The sequence below is a fragment of the Trichechus manatus genome, unplaced genomic scaffold, assembly GCF_000243295.1.
Source record: "Trichechus manatus latirostris isolate Lorelei unplaced genomic scaffold, TriManLat1.0 scaffold00261, whole genome shotgun sequence".
NCBI lineage: Eukaryota > Metazoa > Chordata > Mammalia > Sirenia > Trichechidae > Trichechus > Trichechus manatus.
The window spans coordinates 583,668-605,871 of NW_004444197.1; the positions used below are offsets into that span (position 1 = coordinate 583,668).

Genomic DNA, 22,204 nt, shown 5'->3' on the forward strand with positions numbered 1-22,204 from the left:
CTTTCTGTTCTTCTCCCTCTTCCGAGATTCTGATCAGTTGGGTGGGCTTATTCAGCTAAATTTCTTAATCTGCAAAGCTGTGCACAAGATTCCAGACTGACTGAGTCCAGCAGTCCTGTAAGAAGGGTCTAATCTAACACCAGTAACCAGCTTTGTCTCTTTCCTTACAACAAACTATTTTGGCAGGGACCTCTTCAGGAAGAGGTGGGAACTTGGGCCTGGCCTCAAGTGATTTGGAGAAGAGGAAGAGCACCTCATACGCAGAGAGCATCATGGGTAAAGGAATGGTGCAGAGAGGGGGCATTATGTGGGCAGGGACAGGGATAAAGACACAGCCCTTGGAGAGCAGTTGTGGCACATTTAGTGACATGGGATAGACCAGCCCCCAAAGACTTAGATTCCAGCTGATCATCCCCACCCCCCTATCCTTGGGCAAGGCCCACAACATCCAGGGCTGAGAATGGGTGGAGGAATCAGAAGTCAAGCAAGGCAACTTTGGACTTGGTTGTGAGGTACCAGCTTCTCAAGCGAGGAAGTGGCCCAGGACAAGCAGTATTTAGAGCTCCTTTTTATCATTAGCAAATATTTAGTTTTAGCCTCTCTCTTGCCACCTGTCTTAGTTATCTAGTGTTGCAGTAACAGAAATACCACAAGTGAATGGCTTTAACAAAGAGAAATTTATTCTCTCACAGTCTAGGAAGCTAGAAGTCCTAATTCAGGGTGCCAGCTCCAGGGGCAGGCTGTCTCTCTGTCGGATCTGGGTGAAGGTCCTTGTCATCAGTCTTCCCCTGGTGTAGGAGCTTCTCAGCACAGGGACCCTGAGTCCAAAGGACATGCTCCCCGCCCCCCCCCCCCCGATTCTTCATTCTCGGTAGCATGATGTCCCCCTGTCTCCCTGCTTGCTTCTCTCTTTTATGTGTCAAAAGAGATTGACTCAAGACACAACCTAATCTTGTAGATTGAGTCCTGCCTCATTTAACATAACTTCCTTTAATCCTGCCTCACTAACATCATAGAGGTAGGATGTACAACACACAGGAAAATCATATTAGATGACAAAATGGCGGATAATCACACAATACTGGGAATCATGGCCTAGCCAAGTTGACACACTTTGGGGGGACACAATTCAATTCATAATACCACCCAACGTGGTTTGACTCACCTCTCCCACCAGGAGCACAGAGCATGCAAATTAATTGTATCATTACCCAGGCCAAACACAATTAGGCAAGTTAACCTGCTTTCAGTTCCATATAATGTATTCCAAAATTAAACGGAAGTTTTTTTTATTATCCAGGCCACTCTTTGCTTCTAGTAGTACGGATTTTGGAAAGTTGATGGTAATTACCCCTGAGAATCCAAAAATTGTTATTTAATCTTGCATTTTATAAGGTTCACATAAAAGGACCACTTACTTCTCAAGTCTGGTGCCTGCATGCCTTGCAGATACATGCAAATATTTTATTAGCTACCATTCCCCACTTGGGTTCCCCGAAGGATTGCAGGAAATCGGTGAACTATTCTTGCTATATACTCTAGTCTCCCATAAATTCCAACCACCATATAGTGTGATGATCAGAATAAACAAACAGAAAGGGTAATAAGGTGCACCAAATAATCACTAGTGACCTCAGCAATTTTATTACCAGATTTATTTCCCTAATTGGGTACCGTATTTCAGTGCTTGACTCAAGGCCATTGTAATAGGTTTCCACACTGCAGAAGAAGGAATTAATTAGAATTGTTTGCTCCTTGTTCCGTATTTATACTTGTCTACCAGTCTCGTAAACATTCCCCCTGGATTCCTCAGTCCTCCAGGCCTCCTCTCGCTGACTCCCCCAACCCACCCCACCAAAATAAATAAATAGAAAGCAAAGAATGTAGTTGAACGCTAGTGGCTCCTCCTCTTGGGCATTCCACCCCCACTGGAAGCTGTTTTTACGGTGGGAGCCTCTCCGTGGTCAGAATCTGGCAGAATCATCACCTCCGATAGGCTCTCAGAAGTCCATAAGGGGACCCCCCTCTCCACAGACAGAAATGGAGAGCCTGGGGTCTTGGTTTGCCAGGGCTCAGGTCTGGGACTGTCCTTGTCCATTCAGAACCTGGGGACAAAGCAAGGTAAGGCAGGCAAATTTGTCCCACTTCATCCTGCCCCACCTAAAACACCTCTTAAGAAAGTAAGAAGCATTCTTTAGCTTTGCCTGCCCTCGGAGCAGGCAGCCCTTATGAGCAGAAAACCCATGAGCATCAAGGCTTCTTCAAGTGAGGTTTTTTGCTTCACAGTTTGCGAGGACTGCAGCAGGACAACAAGACAGTATTTTTTAGATGCAAGTGCTCCAGAACCTCATTGTAATACTGGCCTCTAACTCATGCTGCACCTGTCCAGTGTTCTTTAAAATGGTGCTACTTAATACTGACTGTCCCTTCGACAAGATGCCAGGGTATGCGAAATTCCCACCAGAGCTGGTTTCTTTAGCTGCTGTTTATATAGTCTGCCATGTATAGAGATGGCTTTTGAAGCTAGATGTGATTATTACAAAGCTTAGGGGTGTCTAGGCTACCCTAGCTACCAGTAAGTCCCTTTTGAGATTTGTACCTTAGAAACATCCAGATGGGCCCAACGAGTCTCATTCCCCTTCTTGGATATCCTGCAGGATCTGGATGAGGTTTTCCAGGCCAAAAATATAGCCAGGGTCTGGTCCATCGTAGGTGGTGAGCTCATTCCGGGGGCCTTTGTATGTCGTGTGAGCAAAGTCGATCATCCGAATGTCAACTTTGGTGAGGTTTCTGGGGGAGCTGCTGAGGGCTGTCTGTGGAGCCTCTTGAGGATGCAGGCCACCTGGGGTTCTTTCTGGGGGCTCCTGCCCATCGTAGATGATGAGGAGAGAGCTGGAGTAGAACCGGTATGAGCTCTGGCTCCTAATGACCAAGAGGAGGGCCCGGAGCTGGCGGAGAATGGGCTCCAGGAGCTCTGTGCGGAGGCAGGTGCCGTTGTGCAGGAACTGATGGAGGGTTTGTCTGAACCCCTCGACGGAGAGTTTTCTTCCATAGTATTTGTCTTTGCAGAGAAAGTACTTCTTATCAGTTTGATAAACCTTACATTAAAATAAGAAAGAGAAAATGCAAACAATTGCATACTTGAAAAAACCTTGCATCTACTACAGCTGCAGCATCACAAGCTAACATGATGTATAAAACAGGTTTCCAGGAGATGTAAGACAAAACCAAAAACCAAACCCATTGCCATCGAGTTGATTCTGACTCATAGCAACCCTATGGGACAAAGTAGAACTGCCCTGTAGGGTTTCCAAGGAGTGGCTGGTGGATTTGAACTGCTGACCTTTTGGTTAGCAGCTGAGCTCTTAACCACTGCACCACCATGGCTCCAAGGGTGGCTGAAATGAATGGCAAGATGATCTTCCATCAACCAGCAAAGCAGCTTTTCCGTTTTAAAATGCTTTCTGTGCAAGCCTTTAATAGTAATTCAAGGTCTCAAGATCCTTCGCCCTAAAGACATGACTCTCCACCCATGAGGAAAAGACTTGAATCTCCTCCCTTTGAATTTCCAGTGTCAACCTCCGAATCATGATTTAAGCCCTGGCATCTGGCCCTCTTCAATTCAAATATTAGCAAATCCAAGCTAGAAAGCTTTAGTAGGAATCTGAAATCACAGCCAATGGCCTTGGAAAGCCAACTAGATTAAATTTTCCCCAACAAAGTTTACAAAGTCCTGTCTCTGCAGATTTGAAGGAAACTAATGTCTTTTGGGGTAGAGTGGGGTGAATTGTGTGAAGATAAAATGATAGGCTAGATCAGATGTGGACGGAGTTTCCAGGCAGCCTCATGTAGCTGAGGGGACCCAGGTAGAAGAGGGAAGTTCACAGCTCTGTGGTGCTGTGGCCCCCCTCCTTGGCACCGTCCCCTCTCCCCTCCCCTGCCATGTCTTGGCCATGAGAAGGGAGCAGATGGAAGAGAGTTGCTGATGGGGGGACAGTGACAGCTTCCCCCATTTCATTCCAATGAGGCTGAACCAAGGCAAGTGGCTGGCATGGCCAGAGGGTGCCTTGGCATACCTCCACCTGGCACACCTGGTAAGGGCTGCCTGTACCTGGCCAAGACAGTTCCATAGGGCCTTCCTATATTTATATTATATGATATGTTTACAGAAAGCCAATGTTGAAGAAAATCAGCAAGATTTGATAGACTTGGTGTTATCTTTGGAGGGCTGGAGATCAGCTGCTAAATTAGCTGTCATAAATATATGACAGGCCTCACTTTCTAAATCAGATCAATTTCAGGAGGTTGAAGTCCAGAGAGAGATTCCATTTACCCCACAAATCATCATACTCCATTCTCTTGAGGACTGCATTCCAAGTCTTGCAAGGGACATCTGTGCAGCAAATTTATAGTCTCCACTTCCAGCTTCAAGGGGTGGCAGTTTCAATTAAGGAAAGCTATAACGTTTACCATCAAATTGGTGTCTGGTTTTGCTTTGAGTAGACAGCCTATAAGAGAGAGCGAGTGGAGGAAGTTTATTTCCTTCTGTTCTCCTGCAGCCCCTGCTATAAGGCACATCAGAGCAGCAAAAATGAAGCGTGGAGTCTGGGCAATAAAAAAATTAACCACCCCTTTGCCTGGATTTGGAGCTCTGATGGTGCAGTGGTTAAGAGCTTGGCTACCAACCAAAAGATTGGTAGTTTGAACCAGCAACTCCTTGGAAACCCTATGGGGCAGCTCTACTTTGTCATATAAGGTTGCTGTGAGTTGGAATTGACTCGATGGCAACCAGTTTGGTTTTTTTGGTGTGCCTGGATTTAGCAGGTTACAACCTTCCCACTTTGTTAACCAGAACAGGTAGCAAAAAGCAGCAGAAAAGGTGGATTAAGAAGGGGGAATGGCTAATAAGAATTCAAAGAGCAGACTGCTTTACAGCCTCTGGGAGGAGAGGATTCAGCTTTATCATTCAAGAGAATGAGAAAGCAGGAAGCCACTGCGTGCACAGTTTCTCTTAGTTCTCTCCCCAGCCTCTGCTCACACACTGGCATCAAAGGGCTGCTCTCAATATGGGCAGGACCCATGCAGCCACTGTGGAAAGTTTCAGCTGACAAAGACTGAGACAGAATTAAAAAATGGTGGATTTCCTACACCGCTCGGCTACTAACTGAAAGGTTGGCGGTTTGAACCTACCCAGTGGTGCTGTAGAAGAAAGATCTGACAATCTTCTCCCATAAAGATTGCAGCCAAGAAAATCCTACGGAGCTCAGTTCTACTGTGTAACACATGGGGTCTCCATGAGTCAGAATTGACTCAATGGCAATGGGTTTAGTTTTTTGTTATGTTTATCCTGAGGGGGGAGTCCCTGGGTGGTGCCAACAGTTAATACCCTCAGCTGCTAACTGAAGGGGTGGCAGTTTGAACCCACCCAGAGGCGCTTCGGAAGAAAGTCCTGGCTATCTACTTCTGAAAAAATCAGCCATTGGACACCCTATGGAGCACCGTTCTACTCTGACACTCATGGGGTCACCATGGGTCAGAATTGACTCTATGGCAAATGGTACTGGTTTATCCTGCTCTTAAAAAACCCCAGTGTATCATATTCCAGGATGTGCATTTTCTTGTTGACAGAGCAGTGCCTGGCCCCCTCCTCTGTTGCTCCCCCAAAGTGAAGGATTTGTAGGGGGCAGTGGTATCTGAGTGGGATACACGCTCGCCCCCCAGTGGACATGCCCGGATGCCACCCCTGCAGCTGGGCCTCTGCCACCCACCTGCATGCCGCAGATGCGTACGCCCAGGCAGGCCGAGGTGCTCTGTGCGCACTTCCTCATGTGGCGGGCCTTCTTCTCCTCGGACACGTCATCCCCGTGCTGCCGCGTCCCCATCTTCAGGTCCAAGATGCAGGGATACTTGTACTGTGACACCACATTTTCCAGCAACAAGAACCCTTGTCACGCTAAGTTAAGGAAGGTTCCAAGGACATAAATGCTGCTGCCTCCCAGGAGGCTGCCATCATGCCTTGGAAGATGCTCTGGAAATTCCCTGCTCAGAATTCCCTTCACTCCCATTTCTTCCATTACAGACAAGCCCATTGCTGCTATTAAGAATTCAAGGTACAGTATTAACTTTGCAGGCTGCTTTAATAAGTTCATTTATTTATGGGGAGTTTATGAGTATGCAAGGTTTTTTTCCTTTTCTTTTTTGCTGTTAGGTTGGAATTAAATGCAGGTGTGAAATCCCTGTCAGGCCCTGCCCAATTTACATTTTATGGCAGAAAATCATAAGGCTAAAACCTCAAGTCACTGAATGGGCCAATACCTTTTGGGAGAAGTGGGTTGATGTTAGCTTCGGAGATGAGTTGCAGGAATATTAATTTCGGCAGACTAATTATCCTGTAAAAGCTTCTTAGGGATTAGGGTTGCAGATGTGTCTTAGTAAATGCTGTGAAACCAGCCACCCATTTGCAGGAGGGAGCCCGGCGGTGATGAAGGGACATTTCAAGCCTACATTGAGAATGTGGCAGCCTGCAGGTGAGGGGGTTTACCTCCCTGCATACTGCACTCCGTGGGAGCTTCCCTAAGGAGGAACCATCCTCTCGGGAAGGTGCCTGCAGGGAGAATTTGGAAGGATAGAAGGGAGGCCAGGGTTGGGGTGGGGGACCCAGTGAGCCCTCTGGGCCCCTGCTGTCCCCATCCAGGGTGGCAGCAATCATTCCTGTGTGCCCACAGAGACCCTCAGCCCAGCCTTACTGCCCAGGTGGCAGAGACACAGCCATTGGCCCTTCTAGGGGCCCTGTGTTTGGCTTAATTCCCATTGTGATGCTCAGATCCTGGTTTTTCTTTTGGAGGGATCTGATTTCTTCTAGTTCCCAGGTTTTAGGGCTTCTGCCCTCAAACTCTCTCTCACATCTATCTCTCCCTGTCTCCTCCTCCGGCAGTCCTGTGTGTGTATATGTGTGTGTGTCTGTCTGTCTGTCTTTCTCTCCCCCCATTTGTCTGTCTCTTTCAGTCTGTCTGTCTCCTCCTTCACCCTCTCTGTCACCACTGGGTGGGTCTTTTTGTCCCTCAGGCCACGTACAGTAGGGAGGGCAGGCAAGGATACGGTGCCGCTTGTTCTCTGGGTGCTCGGAGCACAGGCGGGTCAGGTGGGCCTGGTGGCAGTGCAGGCCCCACGGGTTGAAGTTCCTCCTCTCAGCCTGTTTCCCACTGGCATCTTCCACTGGTGAAGGGACTTCAGTGCTGAAATGGAACTCAGACTTCAGGAGCGCCTTGGCGGGGCTGGTGAGGGAAGCACAGGGCTATCAGGGAAGCCGTGGGTCAGAGGTGACTGGCTGAGCTCTCCTGGGATGCCTTCTGATGCAGGCTGCCCCAGAGGGTCTCCCGAGGGTTTTCACCAGGCTGCCTGGAGATGCCTGCAAGGCCTTGGAGGGACTCCCCACCCAACTTACATCCCCTGAGCCAGACACACCACACTGCAGCCCTTTGGGGCGGTTTCTCTAAACCTCAGAATAATTTATTAGAGTATGTCACCCCTTCAGAGGGCTGAGGTGGTTTAAATTCACTTTTGAGTGATCTGGATTTATTATCTTACTCTTGAGGTGACACAGTATGAGGGCAGCCACCACTCCACCCCCAATCCCTGGGAATCAGAGGGCTAGAGTTTTAGGCTCTGTTACTCTGGCATGTGGTTACCCTCTCTGTACCTCAGTCCCCTTATCTATGAAATGGAGTAACAAGGCCAGATCTACCTTTCCCTTCCCCATCCCCCAAAGGATTACTGTGAGAACCACGTAAATCAACGGATGTAATTCCTCTTTGAGACCTCAGAATGCCGCAGAGGGTGGGCGTGGGGACTGTGGGAGTCAGCAAGCCTTGGCCCACCCCCCTCTTCTGCCCTCTCTGCATCTTGGCTTCCCCATCTGTGAAATGGAGATAATGTGCACCAGCTTCCTGATGTGGAACCAAGAGGCTTAATTAGATATGCTGTGCTCCTTAGGGAAAGGAGGTATTTTCATTGTATTAGCTCCCTTTTGTTTCCCATAAATATTTCAAAAGTCCCAGGGGAGGCTTTTCATCTGAGAAAGGTCAGGCTGCATTTTCAGAGTTTTTGACGACCTCTCCAAGGACCTCTGGTGCCCTGAGCCTCCTGCAAGTCACGAGCCCTTCGAGCGCCTTGTTAACCACTCTCCTGGGGCTGTCCTGGCAGCCAAGGAGAAAGGTGACTTCTGAGAGAAATCAGCCCACTTTTTCCTTTATATAAACTATTCTAGGGTTTCTGCTCTGCACGTCTTTCCCCCCAGAGACGCTTCACAGTCTCAGTGAAACAGGTATTTAATTAAACAAATATGTACCGAATACCTGCCTTCGCATCAACTTCGGAGATAAAATACATCATAATCCCTCCCTCTAGAAGTGGTATAAAAGAAAACTCATTCCTTTCTTGGGTCACGTTGGTGATTCTAGACAGAACCTCCATCTGAATTTCTCATTTCCTTGGCTCCAGCCCTAATTGGGAGCTGCCAGCCCTAGGCGCAGGTGGGTGCCACGCTGGTCCCTATCAGCCTGCCGAGGGGCCCTCACCTCTCCTTGAGTGAGCGCGCCAGCTGGGCATGCTGCCACTGGGCGAGGGGGTGGGTACCACCGCCGATGCTACTGGTGGTCTGCTGGAGCGTCTGCCATATTGCTACCGCCGCCGACTCAGTGGAGACCTTGAAGGGCCCCTGGTTCTCCTTCAGTGGGTTGGCAACCAGGCTGAGGTGGCCCCTGCTGTCTCTCCGGAGGTATACGGTGATGGTGCCTGCAAAACACGAAGGGAGGGGGAGAGATGGGGGGTTTACTTCCTGGTGACAGGAGGCAGTGGGTTATATCATTGTGAATTGTAGTTTAATGACACTGTCACCTCTTCCCCCTCCCCCAGCTCCTCTCTCAGAAGAGCTATGGCAACTGGCCTGGTTTAACCTGAACCCCATCTTGTACCAGAAAGAGCCCAGAGCCAACTCAAGAATCTACAGAAAATAGCCTTGGGCTAATCTTGGCACTGCCTCCACTTTATCCCACTTCCCTGCCCCTTCATACTTCAAACAAAGCCAATCCTGTACATTTTGTTCCTGCATTTTGGTTCCTCTGCACAGTCACACCTTCCCAGGCACGCCACAGCCAACCAAACTGTGCTCAACCTTGGAGCGGCAGGGTTGCTGGTCCTCTGTGAGGAGGGACTCCATCTGGTGTGCTGGTGAGGGTCAGGGCAGGAAGGGTGAGGGGTGTGCCTGCAGAGTGGCAGTCAGGGAAGTTGGGGCCCGTCCCCTTCCCCTTTGCCTCCTCTGTCATCCTTTCTCCCCCCTCCATATATCTTTACTAACCAGTGTCTTCCAGGGAGACTTCCTCAGACAGCCTTCTGGGGATCAGGCCTCTCAGTTGCCCATTCATTTACCTCCCTGTCTAGTTTTAACACTAATACTGGGCCATTTCCTTTGGTTAGACACCTCAGCACGTGAAGATGGTTCTTTGATATGAAGCTAAGACTTGTGAAATTTCCCCAACTGATGTTACCTCCTAACCTTCAAGGTTTGTAATCAAGGCACAACATCCTACTCCAATCACTGGTTATGAAAGAGTACATGGAAACTCATTTAACAAACATGTTAATTGGTCTTCTTCTCTGGGACATTGGCCAGGTTGGTAATTAGCTCCGTCATCTACATCAGTGCTTCTGTGGTCACTCTCCTTAGACTTTGTGCTCCAGTGGCAGAGCCCAGGCCTTCCTCCATGAGATGTGGTACCCAGTGGGTGCCCGGCTTCCCCAGAGTTCTGCTGGAGAGGGAACCATACTCTTGGTAGTGGCACAGGAGACAGCTACACAGATGGTTTTATGAGAACCCATGTCTCTAGAGCACTTGGCTCCCTGTTTGTCCTGTAACTGATGCTGTGTGTATTCTGTTTGCTTCCTCACCCCCACAATCCACAATCCACTGTCCACCTTGCTCCAAGTCTGAGAGGCTGACCCTATGCTGTGTACCAATGGGCTTTCTTGCTCTCTAGTTTCCCAATGAGTTCCCAGTGGGAGGCACTGGCAGAAGATGAAGGTTGGGAGGAGAAACGTTGGGGTATTTATTCCACTGGTTCTTCCCTGTTTGCCATGGTTCTGGTCATGGCTGTGTTCACTGATGGCCTCAACTGTCACTGGGCTCAGGCCTAGGGGTGGTAACAGCTTCCCAGTGTTGCTAGTCCCTGGGTGTCGTACCATCCCTTGTTCCCTTAATCCTGCATTCACTTTTGCAAACACTCCATTTAAACTCACTTCAGTTAAACCCCTTTGAATGTACCATTCCTTTCCTGCTGGGACCCTGGCTGGGGGTGGGGGTGGGGGTGGGGGAGGCTGTATGTGACTATGTTCTCCAAGGTATTTTTCTCCTCTTCCCACCCAGTGCTCAGGGAACCCAGGCCCTTAGCAGCTTCTTAAAACCACCCTTGAAGTCTTTGGGACGGCCACTTGGTCACCTTCTCAGAGCGAGTGGTCATTTCTGCTGAGCAAGCAGTAAAGGCATCTGATTTCCCTGCTTCCCTCCCCTCCCAGGCCTCCTGGGCTGGTCAGTGCAGACACTCATTTTTCAGGCTGCTCTATAATTCAGCAAACTGCTCTTCAGAGCCAGCCGTGCCTTGCTCTGCGGTCTCCCTGGGCCAGTCCTGTCATCTCAGATTCCCAGTGCCCTAATTTTGCAGCCTGAGAGTGACATTCAGTTCTCCCCAGCTCCTAAAAAACTTCTCCTCACCCCACCCCAGGCTCCTGTGTCCTGTGAAGTAATAACAATAATTACAACAATGCTCTACACCAGCCTGGCATTTTACAGTTTATCTGAACACCAGCTGTCATACCTAGGCCAATCCCACCATAGCTATTCTGCTCATCAGAGCAAGGGGCTGACAGCAGGTTTGGGAAATGATTGTAAGATTAATAGTAACTACCATGTCTCTAATGCCTACTATGTGCCAGCACTATTCTAGGTACTGTTCATTTGTTATTTCTAAGTTTTAACAGACCTGTAAGATAATTGACTGTGGACACTGAGACCCAGAGAGATTGAATAGCTTGCCCAAGTCCACACAGTTGGTAAGAGGATCACAGCAGACGTGGATATGAAAAGGAACAAGTTGTTACAGGGAACCCCTGACCAAGGACTCTTTGAGAGGGCCTAGTGTTATGTTTGTGTTTACCCTGCGAGTGGATGAGGAACACTCCTGTTGCGTCCCCTGTCACATTTGTTCTGGGTCATTCTGTTCCATGGGAGAGGACAGAGGAGCTACGACTCCCCCCTTTCATGAGGGGGTCATCAGCACAGAGTATTGGGAGCACCAAGAACGCAAGGACAAGGTATTTACATTTCCAGCCATTTCCTCAGACAGGAGAGTTGTTGTGCCTGTTCCAGGGAGGAGGACTGACCTTCTGGAAACCAAAACCAGGTCTCAGAGCCAATCCCTCCAGGTGCAAGAAGGGGAGAGCTCACTGGCCCCCATGCTTGTCTTTGGGGAGCTCGGAGGCCTCCTGACTGCCCAGGGAGCCTGGCAGGTGTGTTGGCCAAGGGCAGGGCCTTTTCCGATCTTTAGAGTTCAAGTCCCATGGCCTTTCGACTTGTACAATTAATTACTGTAAGGTTACGATGACAGGCCCATCCAAAACCACGGTGTTGGGGCGCCCCAGACCCAGGAGGCCTCCCGGGAGGGACAAGAGATGTGACCTTCTTCAGCATCTCCAGGCTCCAGCTCTTGTCTAATCTCATCAGTTCTGAGTGTCTGAATAAATGGAGGAGAGCAGAGGTGCAAATAACCCAAAACCAATAAAATCCAAAGTCATTTCTATTCTTCATATTGTCAGAGCTGCACAGCCAGACTCTGTCCCTGCCTTGTCTCTGTCTCTCTCTGTGCCTCCAAGTGTCCCTGTGTCTGTCTCTCTCTCTCACATGCACACCCCTCTATGGCTCAGCTCAGCCCTTCCCTCCAAAGCCTGGGACCTACTGAGTGGGACCCAGGGCAAACCACCCCCTGCAAATAGTCTCAAGTCACCCACCCTTGACAAAAGCCACATGTCACTGGGATCCAGACAGCCTCAGTGCTTGGATTAATCATTTAAGAGCCATGTTGTCTCCATCCTGGCCTCCAGCCTACCCCGTGTGTCCCATTGTCTGTGGGGAAGGGGCCTCAAGGCCTATGGGATCCCGGCACTTGCTGCCGCTGACTGATCAGGAGAGTGGGGGCCCAGCCAGAGCGCCCATCTGTCTGCTCACCAGCCCCCCCACCCCCAACACCTCAACCCAGACTAGAGCGCTTACTGCCACAGTTGGCATGCCCAGAACATCTCAGCAATTTCGGTTTGGCGGAGCAGTTTCCCGCGCCTCTGTGAATATTCCATCATGTATTTATTTTTAAACTTGCGAGAGCATTTACTTGCCACCGTCTGTAATATGAATCTGGCTCAGCTGTTAACCAACTGGACCTTGGAGTATGTCCTCATGCTCCCAGGCAAACCGGGAGGCAGAGGAACCCAGCCCCCAGATGCTGTCATTTCTTAGGAGCCCAGCAAAAGGCCCAGCATGAGATTCTGACAATGGAATGGCGTCCCTGCCCAGTGTTCTCCCCGATACCATCGTGGTGCAGGGTGGCGAGGAGGGAGAGGGTGTGCCCTGTTGCGTGCTGTGGTCCCTTCAGAAACTGCACTTCTCTTTGGGGGGCTATCCCTGTTGGGGAGGAAAAGGGAGACCCCCGTGGCAGCCTCGTGAGCATTCTAGTCTCCCTGACCTGAGGTTATTAACCAGGTAACCTAGGGAAAGTCACGTCTCCTCCCTCATTAGGCTAGATGAACCTCTGAGCACTGATGTCACAGGAATACATCTCTTCAGTAACTGTGTAGCTGGCAGCGGGGGAGCCTGTGTGGCCAAAAGCCCCTACTCTGGAACCAGACTCCTGGGTTTGAATCCTGGCTCCACCTCTCTGGCTGTGGCCTCAGGCAAGTCAGGAAATCTCTCTGTGCCTCAGTTTCCTCATCTATAAGATGGGGCTAATAATCGTACCTACCTCTGAGAGTTGTTGTGAGGATTATGTGAATTAGTACATGGTAACTATTGACAGTAGCGTCTGACACAGACTAAGGACTAAGGGTTAGCGGAGGATACTACTTACCAGGCAAAACAAGAAGCCTGAACAGCCTGAGAGCCCTTTGGGGACCCTTTCTCTTTCCCACCTGAAACTTGACTCCAGTTCCTCTCCTCCTGCCTCTCCCCAGGTGTCTGGGAATAGTGAGGGTACTAGTTCTAGGCCTTTGTCTAACCTATTAAAAAACCTCATTGCTGTCAAGTCAATTCCGACTCATAGCGGCCCTATAGGACAGAGTAGAACTGCCTCATAGCGTTTCCAAGACTGTAAATCTTTATGGAAGCAGACTGCCGCATCTTTCTCCTGTGGGGCGGCTGGTGGGTTTGAACTGCTGACCTTTCAGTTAGAAGTCAAGGGCTTAACCATTGTGCCACCAGGGCTTCTTTCTCTAGTTCTCTTAAATGTGCATAATTTGTTAGTTGATCCCTGGACAATGGTACCACACAAATCATGTTCTAGTCAGTGAATCGGCATTTCTTCTTCATTAAAACCTCCCACTTGGGCATCTGCCTCACCTACCCCACCTGTGGGCTCTGCCTCGCCTTCACCGCAGGTGGGGTAGGTGGTCAACTGTATAGGCTCATCTGAGGGTGCCATGAGGGGCCCTGACCCAGTTCCTTCCCTCCTGGCTTAGAAACGCCATCTCCTGTGTGAAGCCCCTGCACGAAGGTAGCTGGTGGAGCATATCTGTAGGCGGTGATACTTTAGTTATGACATCTTGGCTCAAATTAATTTACTGAGTTAGCAGAGCCCTGAGGGGGTGGCATCCAGGAGGGGAAAGAGGGTAGAGGGAGCGGAGGTCTAGATGGTACCCCCAGAGAATCATGGGCTCTGTGGAGACAGGGAGTGGGGCTGAGCATCTGTCCAGCATCTGTCCTTAGAAGACTGGCCCAGCCTCTCTGACTTGCCTGCTTTGCCTGCGGCTGCCCTGGCCATCTCTCTCAGCTACAGAGCTGTGTCTAACAAGTGTGAAATAGTACTGGCAGGAGGCCGCCCCACGTGAGGTCCTGCCACCCCTTTGCTGGGTTGAGTTCAGCCACGAAAGGACAGGCATTAATTCCAGTGGGTGCTCTGACAAGATGGGCAGTGACCCACAACTAACCAGGCAACACTCAGCTTGTGGACCCAAAGGGCCCCAGGGGGAGATCAGAGCTGGGGGATGGAAGAGGGCTGCACAGCGGCACACTGACGGTCCTCCCCGTCTCTTGAGAAAAGAGGAGAGCCTTAGACCTGTGTATGGTGCTGATGGATCTTGTCTCAGATGCTCTAGAGGACCTTGCAGGTGGGACTGAGGTTCAGGCATGTGTGAAACAGTGCTTGGAAGCAAGGCCCGAGACTCAAGGCCTTGGCCACCCCTACCAGTGGTTCCCAGTCGGGGGCATACTAAATACAGAGTCCTGAGCCCTGCCACCAGTGGTTTTGATTCAGAAGGTCTGGAGTAGGGCCTAAGAGCCTGCATTTGAACACACACACACACACACACACACACACGCACACACACACGCCCCAGTGATAAGTGATTCTGGCATAGTTGTTAACCTCCAGATCACACTTGCAGAAACATTGATATAGCTAAGTCCCATCCTTCCCAGTTATTACTGAGTGAGTTTCTGACAGACTTATTTTGATATTATCATTAACTGCACTACAGATACTTGGACCAAGAGGGCAGAAGCTCACAGCCATGAAGTCTAAAATCCTTCAAACAATACCTTTCCGCTGAGCCCTCATCCCATCTCTGGGACTGGCCTCCTGGCAGTCACACCCTGAGCCTGGTGAACCTCACATACCGAAGGCTGGGCGTGGGTGAAACAGCCTGCACCGGGATCTGGAGGCATCTGTAGTTCTCCTGCATGGAGGACTCCTGGCCAAGGGTGTGACAAGGCCAGGGCAACGCTGGCTGGACTTGATGAACCCTTGATTAACCCTTTAATTGATCACCCCCTCGGGGTTCTGCTAACTCGATAAATTATTTGAGCCAAGGTGTCATAACTAAAGTGCCAACACCTAGAGGGTTGTTCTACCATCTGCCTTCGGAGCTTCACATAGGAAGTGGTGTTTCTAAGCCAGGAGGGAGGGAACTGGGTCAGGGCCTCTCATGACACCCTCAGATGAGCCTACATAGCTGACCACCTACCCCACCTGTGGTGAGGGTGAGGCAGAGCCCATGAGCTGGGGTGATGCTCAAGTGGGGGGCTTTAATGAAGCCCTCTGTCCCCAGAACCCATCTTGTGCTCAGATGCAGACCACACACTAGTGTGCACAGAAGTTTCCCTAGCTATACCTAGAAGGCAGCCCATTCCCCCAGCTTTGCCTTTTCCTGCGTAAGGGTGGGGATTCTGTTTTCCTAAACCAGCTGCTGTCATCTCTTTCATGTCCTGTCCCGGGCCTGGGCCTCCTGAGGGAGGTTAAGGGGCCCTCCACCTGTCCTGTGTTTACCAGCTGCGGTCAGGTGACCTGGCCATGACACCTCCATGGCACAGACCCAGAAAGCTCATCAGGATGGGCTCAGGCTGGGGTATCATTCTATTCCATTCTCAATTCCTCAAAGCCTGGCGGCTTGAGCTAATTTTTAAGAAAGCCAAATGGCATTCAACTCCAGACCTGGAGGCTTGAGTTAAGAGCAGCGAGGACAATTAAGGCCATTGCTGCTGCAGGAGAGGGGTATGTCTCCATGGCACCTCTACACGCAATGAGCAGTAAGGAAGCAGTGGGTGTGTGCAGACAAGCCCTGCCAAGTGTGACACACCCAGCGCGGCCTGGTTCCTGGAGACTCACCTTTGTACTGAGGGGTGAACCGCTTCATGGCCAGCGGCAGGGACTCGTAGAACTTCTGCTCTTGGGAGATGAGGGGCTTGCACACGGTATGTTCATCGTATTGCATCATGCTCAGGTGCCCTCCAACCTGGTGCAGGAAAGGCTCCAGCCGCACGCCCATTCTTCCGTCCCCAGCATCCATGCTGTCCTGTACGACCATGGCGAGGCACACTGAGTGGGGCACCCAGCGCAGTCTGCGTGAGGAAGGCACGAGGGGAAGTAGCAGCTCTTGGACACAACTTGGGGCTGTCAGCGGTCCTCAGCTTTCTCCTTCTTGGCCTTTATCGCTGTCTTAGCACAGTGATTTCCCGTCTGCGGGCTCTCACTGGGGACCTCTGGAAAGCAGAGGAGGAAGGTGGAAATCACATGAGGCAGGTGGTGTGCTGGGAAGGCAGCTGTGGAAGGACCCACACAACCCCAGCCACTGCCTGGAGTAGGGTCTTCACCGGTAGTTAAACACGAGTATAAATATGCATTGATTACTTCTGGAATAATCTGTTATAGGAAACTGGTAACAGTGGTTGCCTCAGGGGAGCAGGGGTGAGAGAGAGGCTTTTCATAAAATACCATCTTGTACCTTTTGAATTTAAATATTGAAACATCTAAAAAAATCAATACACACAGCTGTACGTTCCTCAAGTGCAGAGGCTGTGTCTTAACTGCTCTTGTCATTTCTCCTTCCTCCCTTTGGGAACATCCAGCCCAGGCCCAACAAGAAGAAAGCAGTCCCTGCCTTTGGGGTACTCACTGTCTTGAGGGAGATTGGGGGATAGGGAGGCTTTATTTTCGTGCAGTACAACTGTTGCAGCATCTGTTTGCTTCATGGCTCCTCTACATAATTGCTGTGTGATCTTGGGCAAATGACTAAACCTCTCTGGGTCTCAGTTTCCTCATCTGTGGAGCAGAATAATAATGATAATGGAGCTATTGCAGACAAAATTGAGATAAGGCCTATAAAGCAGTCAGCCCAGTGTCCAGAACAAAGGGCTCAATCTATGTGATTTACCATTATTTTTAGCATTATTGTCATGGTGGTCAGATTCTCACAACAGCTCTGGGCCGTAGGAAAGGCAGGCTTTATAGCACCACCACTTTGCAAATGAGGAAACTGAGGCCTGAGATGACTTGCTCAGGGTCCTTGGCTGTCTAGGAGGAGAGCCGGAAGTAAAGTAGGGGTCTCTTCATCCTCCAGGACAGGTCCTCCTCCTCCACCTGCCGCTCCTGTTATCCCCCTCAGGGTGGCTCTGCCAGATCGCAAGCTTAGACTGGAACTCTGGGCTGGACATGCAGCTCCTAGGGATGTCCTGACTTTGTTTCAGGAGAATACCCAGGAGACTCTTCTTGCCCAGCTCATCCCATGTGAGAGGACACCCTCACAGCAGTGCCCATCACCACCAAGTTATTAATACTCTCTCCCTCTATTGGACTCTTGGCCAAGGATTCTACCAGGCCAGGGCAGCGCTGGGCTTGATTAACCCTCTAATTGACCCTCAGTCCAGGCTCCGGGCACAGGCGGCTGGCTCCACATGCAGCGGTGTCCGTCAGTGTGCTCAGGACCTGGCTCACCCGCCTGGGCCTCAGCATGCTGTAGCATTGAAAGCTTCAGCCTGGCCCTGTCATTCCCCAACACGTGGGGCCTCTCCCACATCAGCTCCTGTCCTGCAGACTCACAGTGTCCCTTATAGGAAGGGGAAGGGCAGGGTGAAGGCTTCTAAAAGGCACCTGCATGGCTGGAATGTGATGGGGGAGTTTGAGGTTGCTGAGGTGAGGCCCTAGGGTGGGAAGGACGGAGGTATAATGGTGAGTGGCTGTGCCTGAGAGGAGAACCTAGGCCTTCCCCCAGCTCTGCTCCAACGCAGCAGAGTGAGCCCCACTGGGAGCCTGCTCCTGGAGCTGAGAAAAGAAGTTGGTGGGAGGTATCTAGACACAGAGAGAAACCAGCCCATGGATGAGTTGATATCTTCAGTCCCCTTTGGTTATTGGGCAAGATATCACAGTTGTTTGGAAACCCAATCCTACTTGCAAATTTGGAGACAGCAAGAAGGAAGAGAGAAGAGAAAACCCAAGATGAGCATCCCAACACCTCTCCTGTCTCTGGGCTCACTTGCATGCTGCCCTTTGCCAGTGATCTGTCTCTGGGGGGAGGAAGGCAGAGGCACTTCTGGTAACCAGTCTGTAAAATTCATTTATAGCCAGTCCTGGAAGGAGCTCACGACCTCGTCCCTCACACATGCTCCCCAGGCCTGGCCCAGCACTAACCAGACATGGGCTCCCGGATGCAAGCTTAGCTCTGCCAACTGGTCCACGTGCTGTCCCAGGCAGGCCCTCATGCTGCCTTTTTTTTCCTCCATGCTCCTGTCTCCCCAAGGAGCTCTAAGGACATGAGTGTCACCTCACAGTAGCAACATGGATGAGAAATAATAAATAGTAGCAAACACATAGTGCTTGCTGCATGCCTGGCAATATTCCAAGTACTTTATACAGATTAACCTATTTTAAGCCTCGCAACTACCCTATGAGATAGGGTATCAACCCCATTTTACAGATGAGGAATCTGAGGCACAGAAAGGTTAAGTAATTTGCCTATGCACTCAGCTGGTTTGAAGAGAGCAGGGATTTGAACTCAGGTACATTAGCTCCAGAGTTTGTGTGTTCACTTGCCATACTGCAGGGATACGGAGGGCTGGTGTCTACTTTGAAGGTCAGGAAAATTGAGCCCCAAGGAAGCTGGGACTTGATCAAAGCCATCTGCAAGTCACTGGCAGCACTGGAACGGGGACTCAAGTTTTCCTGTTCCCCAGGCCTGGCCTCTCCTACCCTGACAACCCTGTGGCCCACCCTCCCTACTCGATGACAGTAAGTGCATGTCCTGGTGGCTGTTGGGCTGGAGTGGGGAGAGTGTCACTCCCACATGTCTGTGGAAGCTATCTCAAGGGGTCAGGAGGGAGGCCCACCTGCAGCTAGGGCTTGGTATTGACCTGCTCTGGGGCTTTCTGGCTGGGATGTCAGCCAGACCCGAGAGATGCTGTTATTCCTAGCATCAACTTGGTTCCTGCTGCAACCTTGTGATGTTTTCCCTACCTCCACTCCTGGACATTCTCAGGAGCCCAGGCTGTATCTTCTCAGAGAGTGCAAAGCAAGCTAGGAAGACCACTGGGCCTCCAAGACAGCCCACGACACAGTAATGCAAACTCTCCTGTCCCTAGACTTCGGGTGGATTGGCAGTAATTGGGTATTTACCGGGCAGCCAGCCTGTACTTTTTAAAAATCTGGGCTTGGCAGCTGGGGAAACTGAGGCCCTTTCTCTCAAGGGTCATCTGAGGGGGTAGATTAGGTGGAATCTGAGGGTCCTCCTGCTCCTGAGCTGTGTGGTCTACGATTCTGGCAGAGGCTGGTAGGGCGGGTGGCCTTAGCAGCTAGACACGGTCCTGAGCTGGGCAGCATGGGCTTTGCCTGTGTCTTCCTCTTGGTACTGATGCTGACCTTGGACCCCTAAAGAAGCTGGAGGTTTCTGTCTGTGGCTGTCTTTGTGTGTGGTCTCCAGCTCTGTGGGGCTGGGCTAGGGAAGGCCTCCGTTCTTCCCATTTCTCCCATGGAAGTCCCATAAATAATTCAAGTTGACAGGACTTTTCTCAGCCCAGACTTTCCTTTTGCCACATGCAGGCTCTTCTGTCATCAGCATGGCCTTGGCCTTTGACAAGTCTCTGTGCCCTGTTCTGATTCCTAAGAGCCCAGGGTCTGTCCCACGCATCCTCACCTGCTCGCTGAGGCACCTAAGATGAATTGGGTCACCACCACTCTGAGCCTTGGTTTACCACCCACCGTTACAGCCTTGTCACGATGCTCAGGTGTAAACATGCCCAGGATCCTTTGTAGAGTCCTCTTCCCAAGAGTTCCCACCACTTGAGGCTTTTGTCACTGCATAGGTTATTCTCAGAACCAACTCCCATGAGTCAGCTTGGTGGCTGGGAAGGCAGGTGAGGCGCTCGCCTGAGACAGGGCTCACGCCTCCATCCTGACATGCTTACTGAATACCCTGGGCTCCCCTTAGTGCTTCCAAGAGAGACAAATGTCCTTCTCTGCAGCCCACGCCTCTTCCCACAGCCCCATGGCCACGCCCTTGCCCAGCATCCTTCCCTAGCACTCCTTGGGGAGGCATACGAGGGAGTAGGGAGGAGGGAAGGGGGCAAGATGCCCCAGCCAGGAGAGCTCAGCATAGAGGTCCAGCAAGAGTGGACAAATGGCCCCAGGCCCCTGCATCCTCCTGCCCTGTCACTGGGTCATGTCCTGAATCAAACCACTCTGGGCCCCACTCCAGGAGATTCAAGGGCTGATTTCTGCTGATGGGGCCTGGCTGTGGAGCAGAGCTGTTAAATGAGGCCCTGGGTTGTCTGTGTCAGAACAAATCCTCTCTGCAGCCCTGTGGGGCCTGAATGACAGCAAGTCTGCCTCTGGGTTGCAAGATACTCCCTGGTCTGAAAGGGATGTCACAGATAGCAGGGCCTGTGGTTGTATTTGGCTCCCAGAGTGGGGACAGATGACAATACCAGTGATTCTAAGAACCCTAGACCTCACTGTGCTAAACACAATGATAGATGCCACCCATCAAGTGGAGGTGGATGAGGGCATAGTAACTTGTTACTCACAGTTGGCACATTTTATTTCCTGAGAGCCTTTGTATATGTAACCTCTACCTGCATGCTAAATCTGAATCTGTTAAAAATCACAGACGATACACCTCTTTTAGAACTCACCACTCCCATCTTAGGAAAAGATGACAGATAAAACCACAAATCAAACTTATAAGGGTTCAAACTTGAAATAAATTAGTCATGGACTAATTAGTCATGGAGTCTATCTTACCAGGCCAGGTAGCTTCTTATATCGGGAAACAAACCAGCCTTGTCACGGGTGAGGCCACTGTGGTTGTCGCCAAAACCGTTCACAAATATAGTTTTCCCCGCGGGCACGAGGTACAATTGTACTCCTTTTCCCTTTGAAGGTAAGTGTGGCCACATGAGTTGCTTTGGCCAATATAATGTGGATGGGAGTGACATGTGCCATTTGGGGTGGAAGCTTTAAGAACAGTTCCCCACATCCCCTTCCTCCTGCCATGGTGATCTTGGAATCAAGTGTTGAGATGAAGCCTCTGTCAGCCTGGGTCCCTGAGTGACTATACTTGTTGCATATGTAGCAAGAGACAGAAGTAAGTCTTTACTATAGTGGGCCACTGAGATTGGGGGTCATTTGTTATGCAGCACAATTTAGCCCATCCTGACTAATTTACCAGCTCACAGCCAAATACCCAATGTGAGGCCCTTAAGTTGAAAGAAACTTCACTTGAGTCAGGCACTCAAATATTTCATTGCACAAATATATCCTCTATAATAATAGCCACTCTTATTAAGTATCCCATCACCTGTCTGTCAGTTTGTCATATTGTGGTGGCTTGTGTGTTGCTATTATGATGGAAGGTATGTCACCAGTATTTCAAATACCAGCAGGGTCACCCGTGGTGGACGGGTTTCAGTGACGCTTTCAGACTAAGACTAAAAGGCCTGGAGTTCTGCTTCTAAAAATTAGCCAATAAAAGCCCTGTGGATCACACAGAATATTGTCTGATATAGTGCTGGAAGATGAGCCTCCTAGGTTGGAAATCACTCAAAATACACAGTGGCTGCAACAATAGACTTGATCATAGCAACGATTGCGAACATAGCACAGGACTGGGCCACGTTTCATTCTGTTGTACATGGGGTCTCCATGAGTCCTATCCAACTCAATGGCAGCTAACAATAACAATGAAGTATCTGCTGTGGACCACTGGCATTACAATCACCCTCTCTGTTTCTAAAGATAATGATTTTCAGATGGAGAAACTAAGGGTCAGAAAAGCCGAAGAGCTTTCTCAGGGTCTAGAGCTAGTGAGCACCAGAGCTGGGACTCAGAAGTGGCAAGTGCACCTGATTCTAAAGTCGGTGTCCATTCTGCCCCACTGTGCAGTCTCCCTTGAGAAGCAGTGGCTTCCTCTGGGAGTCCCAAGACCTAGTCAGGCTGACGGGGCCTACTTCAGAAATGGGAGTCTTCCAAGCTAAAACCTATAAAGTTCATAGAAGAAAAAATAGGATCAACGCTAGAGGCCTTAATACACAGCATTAATAGGATACAAACCATAACCAACAACACACAAACTCCACAAGATAAGCTAGATAACTGGGATCTTCTAAAAATTAAACACTTATGCTCAT

General features: G+C 50.3%; 1 protein-coding gene across 1 annotated transcript; it reads right to left on the reverse strand.

The window, feature by feature from the left end:
- Window positions 1–1,314: 1,314 nt before the first annotated feature.
- Window positions 1,315–16,343, reverse strand: IP6K3 (inositol hexakisphosphate kinase 3). Its single transcript, XM_004389820.2, has 6 exons — window positions 15,918–16,343; window positions 8,577–8,793; window positions 7,099–7,274; window positions 5,769–5,944; window positions 2,600–3,098; window positions 1,315–1,719 (listed from the first exon to the last, which is right to left on the reverse strand). The coding sequence occupies exons 1-5, from the start codon at window positions 16,114–16,116 to the stop codon at window positions 2,631–2,633; spliced, it is 1,236 nt and encodes a 411-aa protein (XP_004389877.1). The 5' UTR covers window positions 16,117–16,343; the 3' UTR covers window positions 1,315–1,719; window positions 2,600–2,630.
- Between the last annotated feature and the right edge of the window lie 5,861 nt (window positions 16,344–22,204).

Excerpts from the sequence above, each read along its gene's own strand:
- IP6K3 (XM_004389820.2), bottom strand. The coding sequence starts at position 16,116 with ATGGTCGTACAGGACAGCATGGATGCTGGGGACGGAAGAATGGGCGTG. Across the intron at positions 8,794-15,917 it reads GTTCACCCCTCAGTACAAAG|GCACCATCACCGTATACCTC; the intron begins GTGAGTCTCCAG and ends CGTGTTTTGCAG. Across the intron at positions 3,099-5,768 it reads TACGCATCTGCGGCATGCAG|GTTTATCAAACTGATAAGAA; the intron begins GTGGGTGGCAGA and ends TTTTAATGTAAG.